The sequence below is a fragment of the Alternaria metachromatica genome (assembly GCF_023757995.1).
Source record: "Alternaria metachromatica strain BMP 0045 chromosome Unknown scaffold_5, whole genome shotgun sequence".
Lineage (NCBI taxonomy): Eukaryota > Fungi > Ascomycota > Dothideomycetes > Pleosporales > Pleosporaceae > Alternaria > Alternaria metachromatica.
The window spans coordinates 1,435,554-1,460,967 of NW_026055496.1; the positions used below are offsets into that span (position 1 = coordinate 1,435,554).

The following is a 25,414-nucleotide window of genomic DNA, read 5'->3' on the forward strand; positions in this document are numbered from 1 at the left end:
TTTGCCTGTTCGGGAGATCATTGTCGGTCTTGCTGCCTTTGAACGTCTCTCCGCAACGGCGAGTCATCGTATAAGCGCTTGTCTACCTCAAGTCATCTTCTCGGTGTTGTTGTTGCCATGGCCGAGTGTGTGCATGCACCTGCAAACAGAGAGCGTTTTACATTGGCACACAAAGAAGCAGGCTGGTGGTTGAGAGGCCAGCGCATCGACGATGAAAAGGACGATGAGCGTTGGTAGTGGACAGACTGTCGCATCCTCTATGCAAGGTATTGTTGTCGTCTGTTGATACTGCGCGCCCCAGCCTCTCTCCGCGGATTGGGCGAGTCGGATGCCCCACTCGAAGTAGTCCTGGAGTCCCACAGCGTATAGTCGCGTGTCGAGAGTGAGAGAAAGGTAATTGCAGAGCGTTTACCGCTTCCGCGACGTGACAACGGGCAGTAAGTCGGTGCCGCATGCAGGGCGATTGGCGTGGTAGGCGACTATCAGCCCAGCCTTCCGATGCACGTCCGCTGCGGCTTGACTCTGTGGCAGAAGTGCTAGCGGGCTTAACCTCGCTGATATGGAACATTCTAGCAACGTTTTTAGGACCAAAATCCCAGCTTAATTTTTATCCGCCCTGGATCTCAACCAACAGTCGCTGCAGCCAGACTAATTTTCTAGTGACACCGTCCAGGCCGCTATCCTTCCGCAGCTCGCCCCCATGGTTCTTCCCTCCTTCTTCGCATCCTCAAAGAAGTCGTCCAAGACCAGAGATATCCCCAACCTTGCCCCCCGACCCTCCCCCCAGGCTAACTCAGGCACCCCTCCGGCCTCGCCTGACAAGCACACCCACTCCAAGGTCAAGGACCGGGAACGCTCCTCCAGCCGCCGCTCGAGCTCCTACTCGTCCAAGCGCTCGTCCAAGTACGACCGCGACTCCCACCCGCTAAACCTCCCGCCCGAGGAGCGCCAGCGCCTGTCCTCGCAGATGTCCGCCATGGACCAGCCCACGCCCCAGCCAATGGACGTGGACCGGGACCACTCGTCCTCGCCCGCCCCCTCGAGCCCCGTCGCCGACACGCCCAAGACGAATGGCGCCAACGGCGCCCCCGACGGGCCTGCTCCTCCACCACACCGCTACACGAAGAGCCCGCCGCCGCCCACTGCAAACTACGCCGCGACCCCCGAGGCTGCCACCCCGCCCGCTGAGCCCCCGACGATAGACGCCGAGGAGTACAAGGCGGCCGGCAACAAGTTCTTCAAGATCAAAGACTACCCGCGGGCCATCGAGGAATACTCAAAAGGTGCGTAGTGATACTGGCCATGCTCTAGCCGAAGCTTTGCACTACAGTACACCGGGAGAGCTTCTGGCTAACCAATCCGCAGCGATCGAAGCCGACCCCAAAAATGCCACCTACTACTCGAACCGGGCCGCCGCCTACATCTCCGCCAACAAGTTCTACGAGGCCATGGAGGATTGCAAGATGGCCGACGAGCTGGACCCCAACAACATGAAGATCCTCCTGCGGTTAGGCAGAGTATACACCAGCCTGGGCCGGCCGGACGAGGCTGTGCAGGTGTACGACTCCATCAATGCCACGGCCAAGGACAAGCAGCCTGCGTTGACAATGCAGAAGCACCTCCGCATGGCCGAAGACACATCACGGAACGAGGGCTCGGGTTCCATGGTCATATACGCCCTCAACGAGGCTGAGAAGGGTCTCGGCGCTGGTGTAGACAAGCCCCGGAAGTGGCAGCTTATGCGGGGAGAGGCACATCTGCGCATGGGCAATGCCAATGCTCTTGGAGAGGCACAGAACGTAGCCATGTCGCTACTGCGGTACAACAACCAGGACCCTGACGCCCTCGTACTGCGCGGCCGCATCCTATACGCCCAGGGCGAGAACGACAAGGCTGTGCAGCACTTTAGACAAGCACTGGCATGCGACCCCGACTTCAAGGCCGCTGTCAAGTACCTGCGCATGGTGCAAAAGCTGGACCGCATGAAGCAAGAGGGCAACGCTGCCTTTAAGTCCGGCAGGTACCAAGAAGCCATCGACACCTACACGCAGGCACTCGCAGTCGACCCCTCGAACAAGGGCACAAACTCCAAGATCCTACAGAACCGAGCCCTGTGCCACAGCCGGCAAAAGAGCTGGAAACAAGCCATTGCAGACTGCGAGAAGGCCCTCGAGCTCGATCCCAGCTACACAAAGGCACGGAAGACCCGGGCGAAGGCCCTGGGAGAGAACGGCAACTGGGAGGAGGCAGTACGTGATCTCAAGGCTATCCAGGAAGAGAACCCATCGGAGCCTGGCATTGCCAAAGAAATCCGCGATGCCGAGATGGAGCTTAAGAAGAGCAAGAGGAAGGACTACTACAAGATTCTCGGTATCGAGAAGGACGCCACAGAGACACAGATCAAGAAGGCATACCGAAAGCTGGCCATTGTCCACCACCCCGACAAGAACCCAGACGACGCGGATGCTGCGGACAGGTTCAAGGAGATTCAAGAAGCACATGAGACTCTGAGCGACCCACAAAAGCGCGAGAGATACGACTCCGGCGCTGATCTTGTCGATCCCAACGACATGTTCGGCGGCGGAGGCATGGGAGGAGGCATGGGCGGCATGGGTGGCGGTATTGACCCAGAGATCCGTAAGTATTCTCATAACCATGAAAGCAAGTTCACGACTAACGCGATTCACAGTCATGCAAATGTTCGGCGGCATGGGCGGAGGTATGGGAGGCGGCCGTGGCGGCGGAGGTGGTTTCCACTTCAGCTCCGGCGGCGGTGGAAGTCCGTTTGGCGGTATGGGCGGCATGCCCAGCGGTGGCCGAAGAGGAGGACCGCCCGGTGGCTTCCCCTTCTAAACGCCCCGATCATACCCACGTAACGACAACCACCACCACGCTCCGTTTCAAACACATCATCCGACCTTTGATTCGTGTGTATACCCTTGGCAGAACATTTCCGACAGATTTCATTCATGGCGTTGGATACAGGAGATGCGCGAGCAGTAGATGCATAGACGGTCGTTTGGATCGCTCTCCTGTATTTGGGTGCGAAGCATTGATTTTCACATTGGCCTTCGAGGGATTTGAGCATTGCCTGGCGTCTCTCATTATTATCTTATGCACGAGATCTGCTTGAGGAAATGAATGCCGCTTGTGACTTGTTGGAAGAAGTAGTGTAGAACGAAATTTCAAAAGTTAACGATCAAGAAGAGAGCGTCTTTGCACATGTTATACTGTATGTATTCGTGATTGTTCTTCAGGGATTGTGATAGTGTCACGAGAGTATACTTGTATGCCGAACGCATCAAGACCTCCATTCCCAGGTACCTCATCCCCCAAAATGCTCCTCGACATGATGCGCAACCGCCGCCTCGTCCCCCTCGAATTCCCCGCAAACTGGGCACGTTGCCATCTCCACCTCCACCCCCCTCACATCTGCATCCCCACCCTGATGTCTCCGATCCGCCTCTTCCAACGCCGCAAAAAGCCCCACGTCAGCTGGCTGTCTCCGAGTCCTGCCTTCATCATAAAGGTACTCGTCCTCATCCCTAATATCTCTCTCCACCCTGCCTCCAACCATCCTCCCACCTGCTCTTCTCATACCTCCGTCACCTTCACCATCCCTACCCAGCCCCGCCCCAGCGCCCCCAACAACAGCCTCGCCCTGCTGTCCCTCGCTCTCACTGACAAGCTTCTGCACCCTCCCCACCCTTCCATCTCGTAACCTCACTTTCACACCTCGCGGATGATCACCCCGCGTTAGCAGATCGGCGACGATACCGCGGACTTGGTGTCCGGTGGGTTGATCCTGTTTGAGAATTATCGAGACGCTTGTTCCGGGGTGGATATATGTGAATGAGGGGACAGGGGGTTCGTCGGGGTCCGGTCTGAAGTTTGGTCTGCCGCGACCGCGGCCTTGTCCTCTGCCTCTAGATGCTCCTCGTCCTCGTCCTCGGTCTGAGATGAGGTTGGAGTCGCCGCGGCCGCGACCGCGGCCCGTGTGGGTACCTCTTGATGATTCTGAAGAAGGCGGTTGCCGGTTTGGACGGCCTCGTCTGGAGGGCGGTTGTTGCATGATGTGTATAGGGTGGGTTTGTTCGCTGGCTCGGAGATGCTGGCGCAGAAAGAAAAGCAGCGTTTAAAAGCCGTCTTAGCGAGCCCTTTGTTCCTCCAATGAACTTTCAATCTCTTTCTCAGGATGTGTTCGGATAGTTATTGTATTCGCCTTCTCAAAATCGCAAAAGACGACTTAAGAACAAGTGCTGGTGAAAATGATCTTAGCTTAAATTGGCACAGAGCTGATCTGATACAGAAAGAAGAGTTGGCGTGAAAGCCCGCATTTGTCGGAAAAACTATTATCCCTGTACAAGGAAATGTTGATGTTGAGATCTTAAACGGGATGAGGATGTTGTAGGATGTTGGTGTTAGGGCAGTTTGCACAGTATTTTAGTGCGCATTACGTCATTCGCTCGCTCCCTTCACATTATGTAGCAGTGCGTACCGCACTCCAAACCGTGAGACACACAGGGATATAGACAATAGCCAAGCTCCCGAGGTCGTTTGGAGATTTTTCTATGTACATGTACGTCTGGTTAGAGTAGCGCATCGTTATCCTCGCGATATCAGCGTCTTTCATACAAACCACACACATCACACCGTACACCTCCCGCCTCCATCGTCATCATGCCTTCCGCGAGCAGTACTCGTTATGTAGTCATCATAGACTCGTATATACGCCCCGTTCGTCCCGTCAGAACATCAGTTGTAGGTGACGTTGACCCCACGTTGACCGTCAAGGTTGTTGAACTCGTCCCGCAGAAGCCAGAACCGAACACCGTTCCCTTCCTGAATGCGTCCATGAGCCTTGTGATGCTTTATTAGCTTCTGTCGGCGATGTGTATACCCTCTCATGAACTGTTCATCATCCTGCCAATCCCGAAAGATGTCCTGTGCTACTCTGACAGCGGTAGGCCCATACGATGAGTTCCTTCCGTCAGGGACATTCCTAACATTATCGTGCTCGCAGTCGAAGGCTCGGAAGTTTCTGTTGGCTAGATCGAGGTCCATCACGTAGTCGAGTGCGTTCCATCTGAGCTCAGCGAGCTTGTCCTTGATGATATCGACCTCGTTCTCTGCTTCCGGGTCCTCATCCACACGGCCGTCAGAGGATGGAGGATGTCCGGCAGCTTGGATGTTCCTGTCTGTCTGCATCTGCACCTCTGCTGCACGGAGCCTGTGACCATGTTAGTAGGTGCTCAATGAAAGGAAAAGTTGTGACTAGGTTTTGGGTAGGCCTGGAGGAACTCGCAGCACTCTCATGAATTGTGAGAGTGGTAAAGATACACTGAAGGCCTTCTGGGCTCACCAACAAATCCCATAAAGCGGATAACAATGTGATGTAGTACGTACCGATCGCTGGCTGTCTCGGCATCAACGAGTTTCTCTTGAAGATCTTCGAGCTCTCTCTTTTGACCGTCGATCTTGCTCATCAGGCGCTGCACATCCGTAGTGTTGATGTTCGCCTCCAAAACATACTGACGATTCTGAGCAGACAGCTGGTCGACCCGCGTTTGCAGATCGTCAAATGCCGCTTGATTGATGGCCATTTCGTTGGAGCGTGTGTTGGCATTGGACAGCTCGCGCTCAAGAGAGTCGACTCTACTCTGAAGACGACGGACGTTGGCCTGTAACTGTGTACGGGTCTTCGCTGCATCTTGTTCCGCTGTAGTTGCAGCGCGTCGTGCGATGATCAGTTCGGTATCCTTTTGCTCAATGGTGGATCCGAGCACCTGTACTCGTGCGCGCAGTGACTTCGCTTCAGAGACCGTGATGATATGGAGCTCATTCGTCCGCTCCAGATCCCTTTCCCGAGTCTTACTGGCGTCGACTTCACTTTGCAACCGCTGAATCTCCCGCTTCAGATCGCTATTGTTGCGGTCCGCGATAGTCAGCTCCAGTGATAGCCTGAACAAATCCCTCTCGTCGTCGCTGTCAGAGCCATTGTTCTCAGATGCGACGGCGCTGTTGGGGAGGGGTGTAGGCTGCTGCTGTCTTCCTAGATGACTGCCGTCATCATCGTTGTCGAAGGCGGAGGAAGCCATGTTTTCGCGAATTCGATGACCGATTCTTGCGCTGCGTGTGTGTGCTGTGGTGATGGTGGGCGAGCACCTCGGGTCGTACCTACCAGATGCAGAGTAGGGCCCATGCTTGGCGTAGCGTCCTCACCAGGGAGGAAGGCACGCCAGGCGCAGATGTGAGCGATGAATGGTGAACTACGAAAGAGAAATTTGAAATAAGAATGACAGCGGCTGGTCTCTATAGGAGGTCAACCTGCGAGGTTCGCGACAGGCTCTGACGCTTTCCAAGCAACGCGACAGGATGATGGCCGCTTGCTCACACCGTCTGTTCGCGCGGGTGAATGAACACAGCCCATCCAAGCAAGCCATGAGAGTCATTCTTGAAACGCGAGCTGCAGAAATGTGATCATTGTACAGATAATCATATGCAAATGAGGAATACAAGCGAAATGAACAGAAAGGGTTGACACATCCTTGTGTTGTCAGGCGGCCAATTATCACTCATTACCTGCCAGTGTTGCTTCTCCATTGGCGGCGATATTGATACCGTTTGACCCGCCGATTGACTTGCTGCCGTCGGAGCCCTGCGTGATGCCCAGGTTTCCACCGAGGTTCGCCGCGGCACCGTCCTCGCCGAGGGTGATACCAGATTCCTCAGAGAACTTCTCGGACTCTTCAGTAGCCTTGACGCCGTTTGACTTCTCACCCTCGGCCTCTTGAGCTTCCTGTTCAGATTCTTTCCTTGCTGCGTCTCCTTCGGCGCGTCCGGGCTGGTTCTCCGTACCAGCGCCAGCGCCAGCCGCACCTTCTTCTGACTCTTGTTCAGCGGCGACAGCAGGCTTTTCACCGGCGGCGGCGGACTTCTCGCCCTCTGCTGCTGAAGACTTGGGCTCCTCCGCGGCTGCCGCAGTACCATTACCCTGCTGACTTCCGCCGAGCTTGAGACCGTTGCCAGTAATACCACCGCCTGAGCCACCTAGAGTGAGGCCTCCGATCGTGAGACCACCTCCTCCACCACCTTGCTTTTGAGCCTCGCGGCGGCGACTTCCTCCATGGGTCAACGAGTCCAAGCTCTGAAAGTCTGCGTCACGTCTGACAGGGTGTGCGCGATACGAGCGAGAGGCAAGGTTTGCTTTAGTCTAGCATGAGTGTCAGCATACGCAGTGAGTGACAGGCTTTAACAAGAGAGATAACGTGTTGAGTAGCCAAGATGGTGCATCGGATCAACATACTGCCCATAGCGTGCGAGGGGGAACGACGAATGCATCGACGCATGATACGGCCAGTAGACCGAGAGTCAATTCCAGAGAGAGCTTCATATCGAGAGAGTTTGTTGATTAGCGGATCGAAAGAAGACGTAGACGAGAAACAGCTGTCCGGCAGCAAGATGAACAGATGACTGTGAAGTAAAGCGATGGTACTAGTGAACTCATCAGGTGCACCTCCTGAGGCCTACTGCGAATAAATGCTTCTCAAGCCCATGAGTCTCAGTGACATTTGCTTCCCTCAGCCACCCGTCGTTGGCATTGCCGGAATTACATGATGGAACGCTTTCACAACGTTTACAGGCCAGCTTGGCGATCCAGAGTGGTCGGAACAGTGTGTCAAACGCCAGTGCGCGGCGGGGCCGACCGCTCGCTAGGATGCTGGGGTTCTTCATGTCGCACAAGCGTCGCAGCTCCCGTCAGGGCCATGATCTTCGGCTCTTCGGAATTTTCGGCCTCAGATGAAGCCGTCTTTGAAAGCCCAGATAAGAGCTATCCCCATGGTTAAGCAATCCAAGTGCTGTCTTGTGTGTAGTGCCATGAAAGCCAAGACCGGATTTGAATGGGATCCTGACAATTGTGTACGGTGTGTTGACTGCTGGGTTTCGAATCAGAACAGAAACTAGTTGTCGTACGAGTTTCTCGGTTGTCAGAGAGCCTCGCGGTATTGCTGCGTGCATCGCGGGATCCCGAGGTCTGTCTAGCAAAACAAGACCACGTGTGGACAGACATGATCACGAGCTCCACACATCCATCTTGTGACTGCCTCTATGCCACGGATGAACGCATGTTATTCGCGAAAGGCATGAAGCGAAGTGAGGAGAATGTGCCCGGAAGGAAATGGGATGAGATGCGTTTGGTGAGAGGACAATGGAAATGACGACTGGCGGCCACGCGAGATTGACGCGCTAATGTCGATGACTAATCCCGCGCAACACGCGCCTCACGTCACGATAACTCGTCATTCTTTCCAGTTGATTCATTCCGACTACCCATTCAATATTCAATACACATCTGCGTCGCGGACTTGGGCTTGGAGTCGTTTCCTGTTCGGACGCGACGATATGCAAAACATTATCGCCTTTCCGACGTATCCTCATACTATGGCCTGATGGGGCACAGCGCTATATTACCCATTCAATCCAACAAGTTCACTGACGTGAAGCCAGCATCCCAAATCGCATCAATGTCCTCCGTTCGTCCAACGAATACGTATACGTCCTACCCAAATCCAAACAACACCGGTCCTGCGCACCCTTATCCGTTCAACAAACGCTCTCCTTCATTTTTGTACAACTTGAACGCCTCGTGTAGTGACTCCGCAGTCTCACCAGGAAATAGATGCAAAAAGAAAGGGTAGCCCTTCTTGCGCTTTACTTTCCACATGAAGAGCTCTCGCTTGGCTTCATCGTTCCAGCCGGTGAACACGAATTCACCATTGCTGCTAGGTGATGGGGCTTTCACGGTCTTTCGAGGAGCCACAGGTGTACCTCGCACGGCACTATCACGGCTACCAGGAACTGGAATCGGGAAGGCTGCGAAATAATGATTTAGCGGGAAGACTACCAAGGTGTTTTGAGTCATCTTACTGCCTGGCTCACGCTTCTGAAGATCTACTGGAGCTTGCGGCTGTCCAGTGAAGTCAAAGACACCAGGACTATGTAGGCCCCTCGGTGCTTGGCTTTGCCTAGGGTTTTGTGGAGCTGCAGCTGCAGTTGAAGATCCAGAGGTATGCGGATTGGCCCTGGCTGTCCTTGTATCCGGCCGAGTACGACGGGAAACTACGAAGGCCTCGCCGGTCCATACCCTGTCGTCATCCACGTACCGCCAAGCCTGAGCCGGGTCTTCCCATGGGGGTGGATTTGCCGCTGGGGCTACGCATGAAAATTAGATTGAAGACTACAGTATCGTTATAATGGCTTACGTCGAGTGTGTAGGCGACTGGCTGGTCCATGTGGCTGCATGAATGAAGGTGCAAAGTCCCCGTCGTTGTTGGGGAACAGAGATTCGTCCAGGTATTTCAGGGGGCGATATCCAGCACTACCAGAAGGTTCTTCGTGATTGGGGCTGTTAGAGTTCGAGTTATTGGCCATGATACTGTATATGATGATTATTCGTTATAAGTTTGAGGTTGCAGAGGGAAGACGATGGTAAGAAAGAGAACTTATAGACACTGAAGCTATGAAAAGTGAGCCAGAATCGACCGTGAGTACGACACTCTTCTGAGTGTATATACCAGGTGAAGGCAGGAATAGTTGAGTCAAACACCCCTTAGCTATTCAAAGACGATGTGACCTTATTGTTCCTCGGCTCACGCGTGTATATTCCTTCTTTATGTAACAATACGAGTACGTTTGCTTGTTCCGCACGTACAGAGGAGTTGACCACCTACTATCTGAGCAAGCTAACTATTGTGTAGACTATACTAAACGCTGGTAATGAAGTTACATTCACGGTCGGTATCATGGCTAAGGAATCAAGAACTAGGCAGCCTACCGACCAAAGGCGAAGAATTCATGAAACATTGCAACCCGACTAGCTTGTTCGTACAGAATACCACGAATGTGTCATCACAACCAGCCTTCCGCTACGTCTTGCACGAATGGGCCAAACTCTCGTATCACTCACTGATACCGACCGAAATATGGACCTCCTGGAAGTACCGAGGGCGCCTCGTTCCTCTGGCTAGCCATTATAGGACCTTGGTAACCTGGGGAGACAGGAGATATGTGGTTCGTCGACATCACACCTGGCTGTGACGCGTTCCTTAGGGCGTTATCATTATAGCCTGAGCCCCACGGCAGTGGATAATTCTGAGTTTGGTAGCGTGCTGCTACCGGGAAGTTATAGTGTTGGCCAAAAGGCTCGCCGGATGATCGAAAACCTGGGGCAGAGTACTGCGGAGGACCGATATGTACGGTTTGATTTGAATACGGCCCATGGACTTGACTGTAAGTTGCCCGGGCGGGTGTCGCATACTTGACTGAGAGGTTCTGTCAGCGTGGAACCATATTGGACTCTCTGTAACACTGACCTCGTTCCATACTCAGAACGCCGCCGAATGCTCGTCGAAATGTCATGATAATCTCGACCAAAGCCTTGCTGTCAATGTGGTACGACAGCCGCTGAAAGCTCATCTGCAGCGCAAGCATTGTGTTACCTGCGGCCGCCGGCAGTAGGTCGAATGCACCATTGAGAGCCGTCTTCAGCGCGTTCTCGTTGATGTTTAGAGTGGCTGCGAGTACGGCCAGAGCAGACTGCGCTGCTGGGCTGCCTTCGTTCGTGCGGACGGCGACTACTGACTCCATGTGGGCGACTTGAAGGAAGTGGGGAGAATGGACTGACCTTCGAGAGAGCCATAAGTGACATGCGGTGAGCGGAACTAGGCAACTACAGTGAAATGTGATTGTGGAGGTGTTTCACGGTGAATTTCGCCTTGTCTAGTTTACCTACGTAGTTCAACATTTCGACGACTTGACTGAAAATCATGCAATCAACAGTATCGCCTCCGTGACTTACTATCAGATTGCCAGGGCTCGGTGTATTCTAATTGAGCATGTCACTCGGTTCGCCAGTAGTTGATTACTGCACGCCCCTGTCACCGATCCACCGAGATTTATTGAGAGTTGATGGCTCCCTGTCCAGCTCGGATACCACCTGGGAGACACGAACTTGAGTCTGTGCTATACCGTCTCCCGGTAGTGAGCTCTTGCTGTGCTGACGTCTTTTAACCGAGCCTGGGAAGCCCTGGGGATAGACAAGAGACCCACGTCAACCAATGTAAAACTTAAACACCCTGGGGCCTACATTGGGTTGAGCTCAGCTACTTTGCATGTTTCCATCTTAATGTAGTCTGCAGACCTATTCAGGTTTTTTTCTTGCATGAGTGCTGTCATTGTGGAGATGCTGGCGGTGGCAGGCCGAATAGGGCTAGGGTGTCGCGCCTGGCTCAGCCGCCAAAACCAAACAACGTCATTGTTCGCGAGTTTCGCTTCGTGCCCAGGTGGGAACTGCCACGCCCTTACCCTCCAGCTCAACAGAGCCCATCCCCCGTCCACAACAACCATGGCAACGCGTCGAAAAGCCGACACCGACATCAGCAATGGGGCTCCCATCACAGCCGGTATGCCCAGCGGTACCGTCCGCTCTCCGTCCGCGCGACGCTCGCCGTTTCTCCCCACCCGCCTCGAGGCGCAGCTCATCGCCATCTACCCATTGACGCTCCTCATGGGTAGCGTTTTCAGCATAATATCGCCGTCAAACCGCAGTGCGCCCTACTCCGCTGTCCTCCAGTCCCACCCCGCCGAATTCGCGCCCTCGTACTTTGCGCAGAAGAAGAACATCTTCAACGTATACTTTGTCAAGCAAGGATGGTTCTGGACGACGCTCGCGTTCGCCGTCTTCGTCACCTTTCACCCTGGATTCGGTCAGGGTGCCAGCGCGAGACGCATCCGAGCGGTGATGCGATATGGCGTCGTGACAACATGGTGGTGCTTCATGACGCAGTGGTGCTTTGGGCCGCCGCTGATTGATCGCGGGTTCAGGTTCACGGGAGGCCAGTGCGAAATCATCAGGGACCCGGAGGCGAGAGAGGAAATGAGCACCACGAGAGAGTACATTACCGCGGCGACGTGCAAGGCCGTTGGTGGAACATGGAAGGGCGGACACGATATCTCTGGACACGTCTTCTTGCTCATACTTGGCTCGTCACTCCTGTGGCTGGAGTTTCTGCCTGCGTTGACGCGTGTAGAGGGACTGAGGGATGGAAGGCTCATCACCTTGCCCGATGGCAAAGTTGCGAGCGTTGCAGTGGAGAAAGACCTCGTCAAGTCTGAGGGCGAGGCTACTGCGCGTGGCGTCAAGTTCGCGCTTGGTGTCGCCGCACTGATGTGGTGGATGCTCCTCATGACGGCCGCCTACTTTCACACTTGGTTTGAGAAGTTCACGGGCCTATTGGTTGCCTTTGCAGCGTTATGGACTGTTTACTTCCTTCCAAGAGGCGTCCCACAGGTCAGAGCGTGGTTGGGCATGCCTGGTGTATGAGAGCCCTAGCTAAGAATCAGGCTATGGGTGATGGCTCTCATCTTGCGGAAGACATATCAGAGATAGATCGCAAGACGGGTTTGTGGGTTGACGAGTCAAGCGTTCGAGCAAAAGCTTATCCAGCGTCAGTATAGTTTAATAGCATGCATCACGACTTTGGCCCTTGTACAGCACTGACAGCTGGGCGCTCTAGCCTCGAGCATACATCCCGAGATTTGCACCCGTGCCATGTTCTCCAGCAGCTGGCACCTCATTCAAGGAAAAATTGGATACCCTGGAGCCTACATTGACCTTGGGCCGTGTATTGCAGCTTTCCTCGTTAATGTAGGCTCTAGGGTGTCTAGCCTTTCCCTAGAATGAGGTGCTGACGCTACTTGAACGGCTTTTCTGCGGCAACCATATCGTTTTCCTGTAGTTTTCCGCTCAACGTTGTGCTAGTGTACCTGATGAGCGATGGCAGCTGCAGCCTTCTATGGGACCGTTGACGACATCAACCGCGGCTAAACGTCGCACCGACCCAGAGTCGCCCCGTCCCTTCTCCATCCGGCATACTATCCGCCGACTTCCGCAGCTGGCCCAATCACTGCAATTTACGCAGAGTTCCATGGCAGAAGAGCTTGTCTGTCGACCCCGGACCCTCCCCACTTCCCCTCACGATGATCAGTCCACTGCATCCCCGATGTAAGCTAGGCATGCGACCAGGGTGGTTGGGAGTGTACTTAAGCAGGTACCTTGACGAAATTTCGTGATGCATTGCTCACCTGTAAGATCTAGCAATGATTGCAATGAAGGGTCTCGCGTTGAGCCTTTTGGCCAGCGTTGTCGTGGCGCAAGATGGTAAGATATAGCTGTGGGTTACAATAGAGGCAGTCGCTAATTCGAGGCAGCTGTTCAAGCATCTGGCACGAACTTCACACTTGCCGCCGACGGCATGTCATACCTGTTCCACGTTGATACTGAGTCTGGCGACCTCATCTCAGATCACTTTGGAGGACCAACCGACGACTTCACACCACCAGCCTACATCCTACCATCCGGGTGGGTAGCTGGCGAGATAGGCAACGAGCGTCGCGAGTTTCCCGATATTGGCCGCGGTGACTTCCGTTTACCAGCTATCCATATCGAACACGCCGATGGCGACACGATATCCGCTTTCCGCTACCAATCCCACGACATTGTGCAAGGAAAGCCTTCTCTGCCAGGACTACCTGCGACTTATGGAGAAGCTGGCGATGTCACGACGGTAACCGTGCACATGTACGACAACGTGTCGGATGTTTCCGCTGCATTGATGTACTCAATCTTCCCCAAGTACAACGCTATTGCACGTAGCTTCAGCATTGCGAACAACGGTACTGCTGATATCGTCATCGAGAGAGCGTCGAGCTTTAGCACCGACTTCCCCAATCTCGACCTCGAGATGATTGAGCCCCACGGTGATTGGTCGCATGAGTTCCAGACCGTGAGGAGGAAGATCGATTATGGCGAGACTTCGTGAGTTGATATGCCTAGGCGTTGCTGTATAAATACTGACATCTATCAGATTCCGAAGTACCGCAGGATATGCATCTCATCTTCACAACCCTTTCTTCGCGTTGGTTTCGCCAACCACCACCGAATCTAGCGGAGAGGCTTGGGGCATCAGTTTAGTGTGGACTGGTAGCTTTGAAGCTACAGCACAGCGCTTCTCCAACGGCTATGTGCGCGTTCTCATGGGCCTTAACCCGCTTCATTCCAGCATTCGCGTGGCACCAGGGGAGATGTTCCAGTCTCCCGAAGCTGTTGGTGTGTACTCCTCTCAGGGTGTTGGTGGCGTGTCGCGCTCATTCCATGATCTCTATCGCAATCACCTCTCTCGACACAAGTTCACGGACCAAACCCGCCCCATTCTGCTCAACTCGTGGGAGGGGCTGAGTTTCGATATCAACGAAACGTCCCTTGTCAGCCTGGCCGGCGAGGCGGAAGAGCTTGGAATTGAACTGTTCGTGATGGACGATGGCTGGTTTGGTGTCGAATACCCACGCAACAATGATACTATGGGTCTTGGAGACTGGACGCCCAACCCGGCAAAGTTCCCCGATGGTCTGGGCCCGTACGTGGAGCAAGTCAATAACTTCACGGTGTTGAATGCGTCGTCCACGCCTTTACAATTTGGTATCTGGGTAGAACCAGAGATGGTAAACCCCAATTCGACCTTGTACCATGAGCACCCCGACTGGGTCCTGCATGCTGGAAAGCACCAAAGGACGTTGACGCGAAACCAGTTGGTTCTAAACGTAGGATTGCCGGAAGTCCAGGACTACATCATCAGCTCGATTTCTCGTGTACTCGATTCCGCCAACGTCCAATACGTCAAATGGGACAACAACCGTGGCATGCATGAGCTTGCCCGCCCATCTGATGACTACACCTACATCCTCGGTCTGTACCGTGTTATCGACAACCTCACAACGAGCTATCCTGATGTACTCTGGGAGGGTTGTGCATCAGGTGGAGGCCGATTTGACCCTGGTCTTCTACACTACTGGCCTCAGCACTGGACCAGTGATAACACCGATGCTTCAAACCGTCTCACGATCCAAATGGGCACATCACTGGTCTACCCGCCCTCCGCAATGGGTTGCCACATATCTGCAGTTCCCAATGGCCTTACCCATCGCAACATCAGCATCGAATACCGTGGTCACGTCGCCATGATGTGCGGCTCCTTCGGTCTCGAACTCAACCCGTCCGAACTCTCCCCAGAGGAAGCTTCTGCCGTGCCTTCCATCATGGCCCAAGCCAAGGCGGTGAACCCCGTTGTCATCTCCGGTGATTTCTACCGCCTTGCGCATCCCGACAGCAGCAACTGGCCTGGTGTGCAATTCGTCAGTGCAGAAGGAAACCAGAGCATAGTCTTTGCGTTCCAGCAACAATACATGATCAAGCCGGCAGCACCCCCGCTTAGACTACAGGGCTTGGATCCTAAGGCGAGGTATAGTAACGATCTGGACAATGCCACCTATAGCGGGGCTACTTACATGAACGGTGGGCTCAACATCGCGTGGCCAATGGGCGACTACCAGAGTAAGCTCATTTGGCTGAACAAGGTCTAAGTACGTTAGTCTAATAGTACTTTAATCGAATTATTATCTTGATTGCGGCAACGCGGTACACTGCGAAGAATATGGGTGCTTGTTCGATCTTACGCAATACTGGTCATTGCTCACACTTGCTATCGCCTGGCGTTATCACGTTGGCTGCCATATCTTGGTTACGAATGTATAGCCAATGGTAACGAAAACAGAAGCTTTATCAAACTATTCTAAGTCTACTTCGATGAAACTAGTGATGAGTCTAAGACTGCGCCAGTGGCTGACGGCATATAGCCTGCCATCCGTTCTGCGCAATAGCTCGAATTTTGTCGTCTTTCACGGCATCCAACAGCTTCGCACATTTTGCCCCGGCAAGCGCGACCAGATATTGGTCTTCTATGTCCCTGCTGACCAGATGGTACCGACACAGATAAGCGACATAGTTGGCCAAAGCGTCCACGATAGGATCTTCTACCGTTTCCTTGCGCGTTAGCTCAGCCACCAGGACCAATTCCTCTGCTTCCACGGGACGGCAGATGAGGCCGCATATGTAACCTTTGATGATCTGAGACGTGTATTGCGTCATTCCCAGCACCTGCGCAGCAAGACACAGCTCTAGACCCTCCTTGTCGTCTTTGGGTATGGGGATATCAGTGTACTGCTGGTCAGTACAGATTGTCCGCAGCCACTTAGCGATCGTCCGCATGGAGTTGAGAGAGACGTCCTTGTGGCAGAATTTGACCCAGGTATCATCTGGGTTAGCCTCTAAGTGTTGGCGGAAAGCCGATGAAGCAGCGAAGAAGGCTAGCTTGGGCATGTTGACGTTCACTTTGTTGCCGTTGGGGTCTAAAACCTCCACTTTGATGGTGATGTTAGGGGCTAGCTCCTTGCGCGCGGAAGCTGACCAGTTGCGGAGGTGGTTGCCGCCGTTCAGGTTTGCCATGTCTGTCAAGACTTTGTTGACTTGGCCGGCGGGCGAGAGGGTATTGACGTAGGCCTTTGTGTTGGGACCGTTACGGCGACGGAAGTTATTGCTCTTCGTAGGGCGGCTGCCCTTGGACTGTTCTGAGGTAGTAGACATCGCGGTGGCTTGTATCGAATGAGCTCTTGTCAAATCGGATGTCGAAGCTTGATGTTGCCGAAGTTGCAAGTGGTGTCAATACGATAGAGAGCAAGCGAGAAGGGTTAAATGCTCGTCTAGACGACTTGTAAACCTACAACAGTGTCCTATCGCTGCCAGTGACTCGTGCCTGAAAAGAGTGAAACTATCGGATGTGAGTGGATGAAATTTAGTACTCTGGTAGAGATCATCAGTAGGTAGAGCGGAGTGAATCAACCCAGATCACTATGCGCATAAGGGAGTCTGGGTTCTGATGGTGAATGATGATGTAGAGACCAACGATCTGGTCCTCGATGGCGCTGGACGGTCTCATTTGCGTAGCAGACTCGTTACCATGGAGACGAAACTCTGCATTCCAGCCTTCACTGTTGTGTACTGCATCACTCGACATGGAGATGATGCCGCTACGATGCGCGACGGCCATCGCATCCAGAGGTACTTAGCTTCGCTCGCGAGCGCGATTAACACAGCGGCACGGTCTTCTGTTCTGGCCACACGCGTGGACCATTCTTAACTAGAGCTTATGAGCTGTCTCATGAATGAGCCGGATGAAACTCATCGGTCTTTGTGCCCAGCAAAAGACTCACGCGTGAAGATCGGAAGTTTTCAAACGGAACCGATCGAAAGCCATATATCGATGCGTGGCTGATGGTACGGGTAACGAAAGTTCTCAAAGAAGTGCGCTTGATGACAATTAAGGATGGGGGAGATGAGACGCCCAGTGGTGTTTAAGCGGGGCCCGGTATGTGACCTCGCCCGGTCGGAAACGCGTGCGCACGTGCTCTCGATGACGTGCCTAGCTCGACTTTCCAGCCCTCACGAGAACGTGGCGCGGCCACTTTCCGCCCATCTACCGAGCGGCGCTCTTTCACCACCAATCCTTCCATTCACGTCGTGCGAGCGTATCTTTGACTATCCTGCAACACGCGGTAAACCTGGGCTCATAGTTATTCACATCGCATTCTCAACCCGCCCGACCTGATCAGAGCGCTGCTCGCCAGGCTTGTCACCTAGCGCGACGTGAACAACATCATAGAAACCCTTTGCCGGAGAACGCATTCGAGGTCTGTGTCTTCAAGCTCATTCAACCTTAACAACAACACCATCCGATTGCGCGCGATGTCAAGCAACGTTCACCTGACGCGAGCGGTATAACGTTGCCGTTGCTCTACGGCTACAAGGATATACGCAGTTTTAGGCCTCTGTCTCATTTCCTTTAGCAGGGTGACATCTCCCCCGCGGGGCCAGCCCCGACAATTCTTGTAGCCCGCCACGTTCCCTACCGCGTTTCGGAAACAAGGCTGCGTTTTAGTCTCTTCATTTGGGTCACGGGGACACGTTTCTGAATGTCTGTGCCCTGCCGAGTTGACGTAGATCGCGTTTGCGACCAGTGAAGATTATTGCCTAACCAGGAACCAGGATGCAGGGTAGTGAATTGAGAGGTGCAGAGTTTCTTGGCGGCTGGTTGACTGTAAAATGAGGCAGACTACTTGTGGCGTCAGCTCCAGGAAGAGTGATCTTACGTCCCTTGAAGAGGAGACTGCGCGCCGTTCCCTGCTCGCAACTGGCGTTCGGCGACCTCGTAACTGAAGCCAACCACATCACAGGACAATATCGCACCCAACGCCGACAATGGCTTCCCAACAAATGTCCGACCGGGTGGAGGGTATGACCACGAACCATACGCTGTCTCACAAAACCTCTCTTGTCGTCATCGTCTTCCTCGCCCTCGCCGTCTCCCATACCCTCGAGGTCTTCGTCAAGATCTTCCGCCTCTTTCGCACCTATCACGGCGTGTACTTTTATACGCTCATCGCAGCCTCGGTCGGTATCGCCATACATGCCTTTGGGTACTTCATCCGCAACTATGGGATATCCGACTCGGCCCCGCTGGAGATCGCCTTGGCCTGTGGCGGGGGTATGCTCATGATCACTGGCCAATCCATCGTACTCTGGTCACGACTACACCTCATCAGTTCTGGAAAGAGAGATTGGTGGTTACTCTGCATGATTATAGCAGCCTGCATAATCGTGCAAGGAGGGGCGACTGCGCTTTTTGCTGGCTCGAATTCACCGAATCCCAAGAGGTGGCTACAGATCTACGAGAAGTGGGAGATCTTCCAGGTTACCTGGTTCGTCTTCCAAGAGTGCCTCATAAGCGGCCTCTATATCTATCGCACCTTCGCTCTCATGCGCAGCTCGGCCGCCTTCCGAGGCCCACACGCCAAGCGGGTCTTCAACCATCTTATCATCGTCAACACGGTGGTCATCTTGCTCGACGTCACGATCCTGGTCCTACAGTACATCGGCCTGTACGAAATCCAAACCAGCTGGAAGACACTCGCATACGCCATCAAGCTCAAGCTCGAATTCGAGGTCCTCAATCAACTTATCGCATTCGCGACGAGGGGCTTCGATGCGAATGCTGAATCGCACGATATATCCGGAAGCGCGGCCTTGAAGGACGACACAGGAGATCTTACACGGAATTCTCGATTTGGTCACTCGGCGCATCTCCGTATGGACAACGATGGTACAACAGCGCTTCCGATGGGGAATGTGATGAAGAAGACGGATATCCAGATCAGCGTTGAGCCGGATACTCTGAGCGAGAGAAGTGCAAAGGTGCTATACGGGAGGGATAGCGGGGCGATGTGTTGAACACATGCGGACGGGCCGAGGGCAAGAGGCCATTACTTGACGACCATTGACGCCAATACACTACACAATCCTCGGGTGCCGAGCCGCGAGGCTTGGTCCGAGCTTCCCCGTACTGTCGAGGATACACTGCATTTCTTTTGTTTTACGATCTTTTTGATACTGGTAGAGGGCTACACTAGACTTAGACGATTTCTTCACGATACCCACTTGCTCTTATATACTCATTTTAATGAACTATACGATTGTCAACACGATTTAGTCAGGCTGATGCAGCAAGTATTGAAGTAGTGAATGTAAGTTTTTCTGCGTTACTTTTGGGGATGACTGACCGTGAAGAAGATGGACAGGTGGTCGCAATACAACGTCATGGGGTTACAATACATCTAGACGACTATAAACACCGGTGATTACCCAACGTATGATCACTACACTTGCAAATTTACTAGCCGCACGCCTCAGTAAAACATGCTTGACACCTACAGTGCGGAGCGCGGGAGCGACGATCGAGCTCGTAAAGGTATCGTGAGATTTCAGACATTTTAAAAAGAGAATTCAGGTCTGCTCCGTGTTTACCCGGATAAGAAACAAGTGTGCGCGATGTGACACCAATATCACAAACCAGAGTGTCGAAGGCTAGTTCTTCAACCCTGATCCTGACCGAACAACCCATCCACCCATCCATCTTCGGCCCAGTCCGCCTCCCACACTGAGCCTTCCTTCCGAGCTAGAGCCGCGAATGCTCCTGGTGTCTCTTCAACCACACGCACATCGATACCAAGGTCGTTTAGCTGCGCGAAAACGTATATCGAGACGTCGCCTTCGAACTCCTTAAGTCCAGCACCGTAGCCACATCTGCACAAAAGCACGATCTTATTCAGGGCTGGCACCTCCGTCTTGCGCTCGACTATCATGTTGAGCCATGTAAGAATAGCCTTGGTAGGACATATTACGGTGAGTGACTCGAGGCTTGGAGGAGGTATAACACCGCTAAAGTAGTGCAACTCACCGAACGTATTGCGGGCCTCGAATACAAGTACACCTTGCAGAACCTCCATCTTCGTCAACTTGCGGAATGAGCTGAAGCTGTGCAGGTTCGTACAACCACCGAAACAACGCCTGGGATCGAAGTGATCAGACTCCTCGTAGTCGATTTTGATGAATTGTAAGCTTGCAGATACGTTTGTGTCCTCACTCAGAGCACGCGCGATATGCTCGAAAGTACCCAGCCACTGCTTGACAACAGTCGGGCTCCTCACAAACAGTATCTCCAGACGGGTGATGGTAGATCCAGCGAAGTCTTGTAGCAGGATAGGAAGCTGGTAGCCATGACTCATATGGGCGTTATCGTTTAGCTCATTCCAGTCGCTTCGTATGATGAGTGAATGGAGGCTGGCACAGCGGGGTAAAAAGCACCGAGTTGATTTGTTGCCGAAGAAGACATGCTCCGGAGTGGGCAGATCCTCACTAAAGTACTCCCACGAGAAGTCGATCTCGAGGACTTGGAGGGAGATGAATGGGAATCTCAGTATGTCGATGCTCAAACCGGAGACTCTCAGGCGCTTAACGTTGTGGAATTGCTTGAAGTCCGACCAGCGGCTTGGTGGTAGCTGCATCAAGTCGCTGTAGATGCCATAAAGCGAGCGAACGACGTCGAAAGCGGGTATATCTATGTCGTCCCTGTGATAATTGCCCATACAAAGCATGTCAAGATTGTCGCAAAGAGCAAGAAGCAGTCCAGCTAGCGAACTCAGCCGACCGAGTAACAGAGTGCACCGCCAATCAATCTCTTCCATGCTCTGAAATGGGTTCCCGGCTCCGAGAATGCTCAGACTATCGAGACTTTTAGATATTTGTAGCACCAAAGCTCCAAGCTCGTCGCGAGATGTCGTTGGACGTGTTCTGGTGAATATGCTTCCGACTACCACAGTGTCACCATTGCTGTCGATACGCCAGCTGGTCGTGGAAAACGTTAGTTGACGGATCTTGCTTCTCAGTTCCGGTCTTTCAACGATGGTGCGCACGAGGTAGATGACGCTGTCACCTCGGTTACGAGGCAAGCTGATCGTCCGATATAGGAGCTCATCACCGATGGCTTTGAAGCGACGCGATGTCCGAATCAGATTGCCAAGCGTCGGGTTGTCGCCCTCAAGGTGTTTGGCTATCTCAAGCAGCAGCTCGTCGGGTAGGTCGTTGATCGAGCGGAGGTCGGGTCGAAGAATATCCAAGGACAGCTCGGTGACCGCGTTTCTCCGCTTCTCTTCGATCACTGTCGGCGGAAGATCCATCGCAACAAAAGTCCCGGGCGGGTTCCGTTGGCGATGTCAAATTGCTAAAGCAGTTAGCCAAGGCGTACGATGAACTGACGTGCATGGGGTGACTTACTTCTCTTCGAAGTTACGCCAGGATGGCGGGTAACAAAGGCTTGTGACGACAGTTAGAAGGTTCGCGATAAACTTTTCAGCTTTACCAAGCTGTGTATTCATTGACCACCTAGGCAACCAATGAGCGTGCTGCAAACGCCGGTGTCAGGCACGTGATACGGCGGCGACACACCGCCCGCGTCCGCTTGTAGCACGTCAACCTAGGGAAAAGTGAACACCCTGGGGTCTACATCGATGTTAACACACCCACTTTGCATGTACACATGTTAGTGTAGTCTGCAGACCTGTTCAGCTTTTCCCTCGTATGAGGTGGTAGCGCAACGTATTCCATGCTCATCTTTTGATGTCGCGTCCAATCTGAAATGACTTGGCCGTTTTGTTCCCATTGTGACTACGTACCTAGAACCGGGGTATATAGGGCTCGTCTGAGACTTCAATCTCAGTAGACGGGTACAAGTATGGACCTAGATCTTCTGGAATCCAGACGCATCTCCCGTTTACCCTCTCGCAATGTCCTCTCCAGTTCCATCTAACGAGGTGGTGCTTAATGACGCGCCACTTCACTGCAGCCCAGAGATCTTTGTCGTACTCATCACCCCAGACTCGCTTGTTGTCGAGCTTGTTATGGATGCGCAGAACCTCGTCGAGATCAACATCTCTGATGTGTTGGCCTCTGCAGTAGTTCTGATACCATGGCATGCGATAGTTAGGAGCATTGGGATGATCTCGAAGAAGCTTTCTCAGCTTCATACGCTCATTATACACCAGCGCGTCGGCTACATCGTCTTTGCCGCGGTTGTCAAAGATCCTTGTGCCGTCTTCCCTGTAGGGATTTCTGGGGTCGAAGTCTTTGGGATTTTGCTTGGTTCCTATCCCTTGGTCCTTGGTCCATTGGTCGTATGGTACAGGTAGGTAGTCGTCGTCGATCTCGTCGAAGCTTTTTCCAACGTGCTTTCCATAGGTGAAGACCCACTTTGAGCCCGGCATTTCTGGCTCTCTATCGAGGAAGTGATATTTTAGGGCTATCCGGGTGTAAGTGTGTTTGTGCCCACCGGTGGCGTAGATCCAGGAATTGATCCATGAAATTGGTGCTTCACCAAGTTTGCAACCGTTGTAATAGCCGCCAAATTCACTATCGATTTTGTAGATGTTATTCGCCCAATGAATGAGAGCCTCACGTAGACCAGGTTTTGAGTTCACCACGGCATCGTCGTCTGATATTCTTGCTAACTCTTCGTCGGAGAGGTCCTCAAGGGTGCGGCCTTTGTGTTCTCCGAAATCGAGCTGATAGACCTCAACTTTCACGCGCTTGTTATCCGGCGACAGGGAATCTTGTCTTGAAAGGAGGTCCGGAGTCTCCTCGCGCTCCCTCTTGAACGACATGGTGGATGGCTGGACTGCAGTCGCTTCTTGACGAGAATCGAGCGTTCCACGTTGCCAATTGCAGTACGTCAGTAGGAGATACTATGTGTTGCAACCCTTCCAGCACATGTAGTATGAAGAAGAGAGTTTTAAGATATGGTAGCTCAATAGAGCAATGAGTGGAACGTTGGATGAAGTGGATAAAGAGGTTACGGGTCACAGTAGACGAGATGGACAGAAGCGGGGTGCGCGCAGACCGTCGAAGCTATCCCTGCTAACAGCCTTCATCGCTGGGCATTGTCCAGCATGTTCCATCGCTTTATCTTCAGCCTATCACGGACGTGCTGCTCCGCATCCTTAACGTTCCTTCTGCGGCGTCAGAGGGTCTGCGATGATCGCTGCCGTTTTGCCGGCGTTTCGTCCCCTTGTGACGTCAGACCCGTCCGCGCCGGCGCCGTTCCAACCACGCACGTTTCGTGCCTTGCATCGACGGGTACCACTAGGCCCGGCTCGATCCATCGCGCGGTGAGTGAGCCCAGCTGTCGCAGCATTGCAGTCACGAATATTCAACTACAGAGCTGCAACAGAGGAACTAAGGTTAGACAGTGTAGTTTAGCTAACCTCTAGACTTTAGTTAGCTAACCTTTAATTAGACAAAATTAAACACTAGTAAGCTAATCTTAAAAATTCTAAGGTTAGCTAGCTTTTTAGTTTTATACTTTTATTACCTTACTAATACTCTATATACTATATTTAACTTAGTTATATCTTAGTGTACTTAGCTTTACTACGTAGCTCTATATTATATTATAATAAATATACTTATATAGCTATTATTATTATTAAGCTAATATTATATAAAATAATAGCCTACTACTATTAGTCTAGCCTATTACTATAACTAAAAGTTAACTTAGTTATAATCTAATATTATAATAGCGTCTAGAAAGTAAAGCTATAGTTCTAATTATATCTAGACTACTTATAGTAGCTATATAGCTTCTATTTATAGAGTTAGATAGAACTAAGTTACTATTTAGTAGACTAACTAGCTATTAGTTCTAACTAAGTTCTAACTAAGTTCTAACTTAGTTCTAACTTAGTTCTAACTTAGTTCTAACTTAGTTCTAACCTAGTTCTAATCTACTATAACTACTACTTTCTATTTATACTTAGTATATATATATATATATAGTGTTAACACTTCTATATTAGAGTATACACTAAGTTTATACTTAGCGTAATTATATTTAGCTCTACCTATATTTTAAGAAGTAGTACTTTTATATCTAGTAGTCTACTATCTTATATCTCTACCTTTACTACTCTTATTAGTATTTAATTTATCTTAGTTATAATTTAGCTTTTTTACTTAGTTACCTAAACTCTATATATTTTTATTACTATAGTAGTAAGACTTATTTTAGTTAAGCTAGAGCTAGTTTATACTATATAACTATAAATTAAGTATTATATTTTATAGTCTATCTATAATAATACTAGCCTTAACTAAGTAATTTATCTTAGTTATATTTATATTAAATAAGCGTATTTATATAAATAGTATACTATCTTATTTAGGTATAAAGTTATTAAGTTAAGCTATATTAGAATTTAACTTAATTTAAATCTATTTAGAGAAACTTATTCTTAAAAATAAAATAAACTTTAACTTTAAGTAAGTATCTAACAGCGTATTAATACTAAAGCTACTAATACCTATATAAAACGTAATTAATTATTCTAAAGAAGAAGAGCTAGTAAGTAGCTAATAAGGTAGATACTTCTAGGTTTAGTCTAATAAGACTAGATACTAGAACTAGATTCTTTACTCTTATTAGATAAGTCTAATACTTCTTTTAATAGTAATAATTCTAAAGACGCTATAGTATATTAACTCTAGATATAACTTAGCTAGGTCTTATATATTAGTAGTATACATCTAGTTCTAAGACTATTATATAGATATCTAGGTAAAAATAATCTAATTCTTAGATAAAACCTATTACTATAACTTACATATTTAGAATAGTAGTAGTACTAATATTTTTTAGAATATCTAAGAATAGAATAGTATATATTATTAATATTTTAGATATTAAAACTTACTAAGACGCGCTTACACTTACTAAAGTATAGATACTATCTTAGTTTCTTCTATATACGCTAACTATAATATAAAATATATAGTATTATACTTTCTTATAATAGAAAACTAATTATACTACCTATAAGAATACTTAGAAGAATCTTACCTAATATATATTACTTTATAATATAGAGTACTATTACTATATCTATAACTATACTAGTATTAAAGTATACGTAGTGTTAAGCCTAGTAGTATAAGATTTATCTTACTTTTATTATAATTATAATATTAGAAATATCTTACGCTAGATTAGACTTAAAAATAATATCTCTATACTTTAAG

General features: G+C 51.1%; 9 protein-coding genes across 9 annotated transcripts; 4 read left to right on the top strand and 5 right to left on the bottom strand.

Moving 5' to 3' along the window:
* Nucleotides 1-700: 700 nt before the first annotated feature.
* On the top strand, nucleotides 701-2,853 carry J4E83_003429 (uncharacterized protein; the record flags this gene model as incomplete). The annotated part of the gene is made up of 3 exons (XM_049330366.1): nucleotides 701-1,283; nucleotides 1,366-2,637; nucleotides 2,690-2,853. 3 exons carry the CDS (start codon nucleotides 701-703, stop codon nucleotides 2,851-2,853), a joined length of 2,019 nt encoding a protein of 672 aa, XP_049190862.1.
* Nucleotides 2,854-4,755: 1,902 nt separating this feature from the next.
* J4E83_003430 (uncharacterized protein) lies at nucleotides 4,756-6,098 on the bottom strand (the record flags this gene model as incomplete). Its single annotated transcript, XM_049330367.1, has 2 exons — nucleotides 4,756-5,230; nucleotides 5,407-6,098. The coding sequence occupies 2 exons, from the start codon at nucleotides 6,096-6,098 to the stop codon at nucleotides 4,756-4,758; spliced, it is 1,167 nt and encodes a 388-aa protein (XP_049190863.1).
* Nucleotides 6,099-6,571: 473 nt separating this feature from the next.
* On the bottom strand, nucleotides 6,572-7,393 carry J4E83_003431 (uncharacterized protein; the record flags this gene model as incomplete). Its single annotated transcript, XM_049330368.1, has 2 exons — nucleotides 6,572-7,213; nucleotides 7,307-7,393. The coding sequence occupies 2 exons, from the start codon at nucleotides 7,391-7,393 to the stop codon at nucleotides 6,572-6,574; spliced, it is 729 nt and encodes a 242-aa protein (XP_049190864.1).
* A 4,011-nt stretch (nucleotides 7,394-11,404) lies between these two features.
* On the top strand, nucleotides 11,405-12,382 carry J4E83_003432 (uncharacterized protein; the record flags this gene model as incomplete). Its single annotated transcript, XM_049330369.1, has 1 exon — nucleotides 11,405-12,382. The coding sequence occupies one exon, from the start codon at nucleotides 11,405-11,407 to the stop codon at nucleotides 12,380-12,382; it is 978 nt and encodes a 325-aa protein (XP_049190865.1).
* Nucleotides 12,383-13,158: 776 nt separating this feature from the next.
* On the top strand, nucleotides 13,159-15,477 carry J4E83_003433 (uncharacterized protein; the record flags this gene model as incomplete). Its single annotated transcript, XM_049330370.1, has 3 exons — nucleotides 13,159-13,219; nucleotides 13,279-13,876; nucleotides 13,926-15,477. The coding sequence occupies 3 exons, from the start codon at nucleotides 13,159-13,161 to the stop codon at nucleotides 15,475-15,477; spliced, it is 2,211 nt and encodes a 736-aa protein (XP_049190866.1).
* A 241-nt stretch (nucleotides 15,478-15,718) lies between these two features.
* J4E83_003434 (uncharacterized protein) lies at nucleotides 15,719-16,537 on the bottom strand (the record flags this gene model as incomplete). The annotated part of the gene is made up of 1 exon (XM_049330371.1): nucleotides 15,719-16,537. The coding sequence occupies one exon, from the start codon at nucleotides 16,535-16,537 to the stop codon at nucleotides 15,719-15,721; it is 819 nt and encodes a 272-aa protein (XP_049190867.1).
* Nucleotides 16,538-18,208: 1,671 nt separating this feature from the next.
* J4E83_003435 (uncharacterized protein) lies at nucleotides 18,209-19,237 on the top strand (the record flags this gene model as incomplete). The annotated part of the gene is made up of 1 exon (XM_049330372.1): nucleotides 18,209-19,237. One exon carries the CDS (start codon nucleotides 18,209-18,211, stop codon nucleotides 19,235-19,237), a length of 1,029 nt encoding a protein of 342 aa, XP_049190868.1.
* Nucleotides 19,238-19,878: 641 nt separating this feature from the next.
* On the bottom strand, nucleotides 19,879-21,522 carry J4E83_003436 (uncharacterized protein; the record flags this gene model as incomplete). Its single annotated transcript, XM_049330373.1, has 1 exon — nucleotides 19,879-21,522. One exon carries the CDS (start codon nucleotides 21,520-21,522, stop codon nucleotides 19,879-19,881), a length of 1,644 nt encoding a protein of 547 aa, XP_049190869.1.
* A 495-nt stretch (nucleotides 21,523-22,017) lies between these two features.
* Nucleotides 22,018-23,001, bottom strand: J4E83_003437 (uncharacterized protein; the record flags this gene model as incomplete). Its single annotated transcript, XM_049330374.1, has 1 exon — nucleotides 22,018-23,001. The coding sequence occupies one exon, from the start codon at nucleotides 22,999-23,001 to the stop codon at nucleotides 22,018-22,020; it is 984 nt and encodes a 327-aa protein (XP_049190870.1).
* Nucleotides 23,002-25,414: the final 2,413 nt, after the last annotated feature.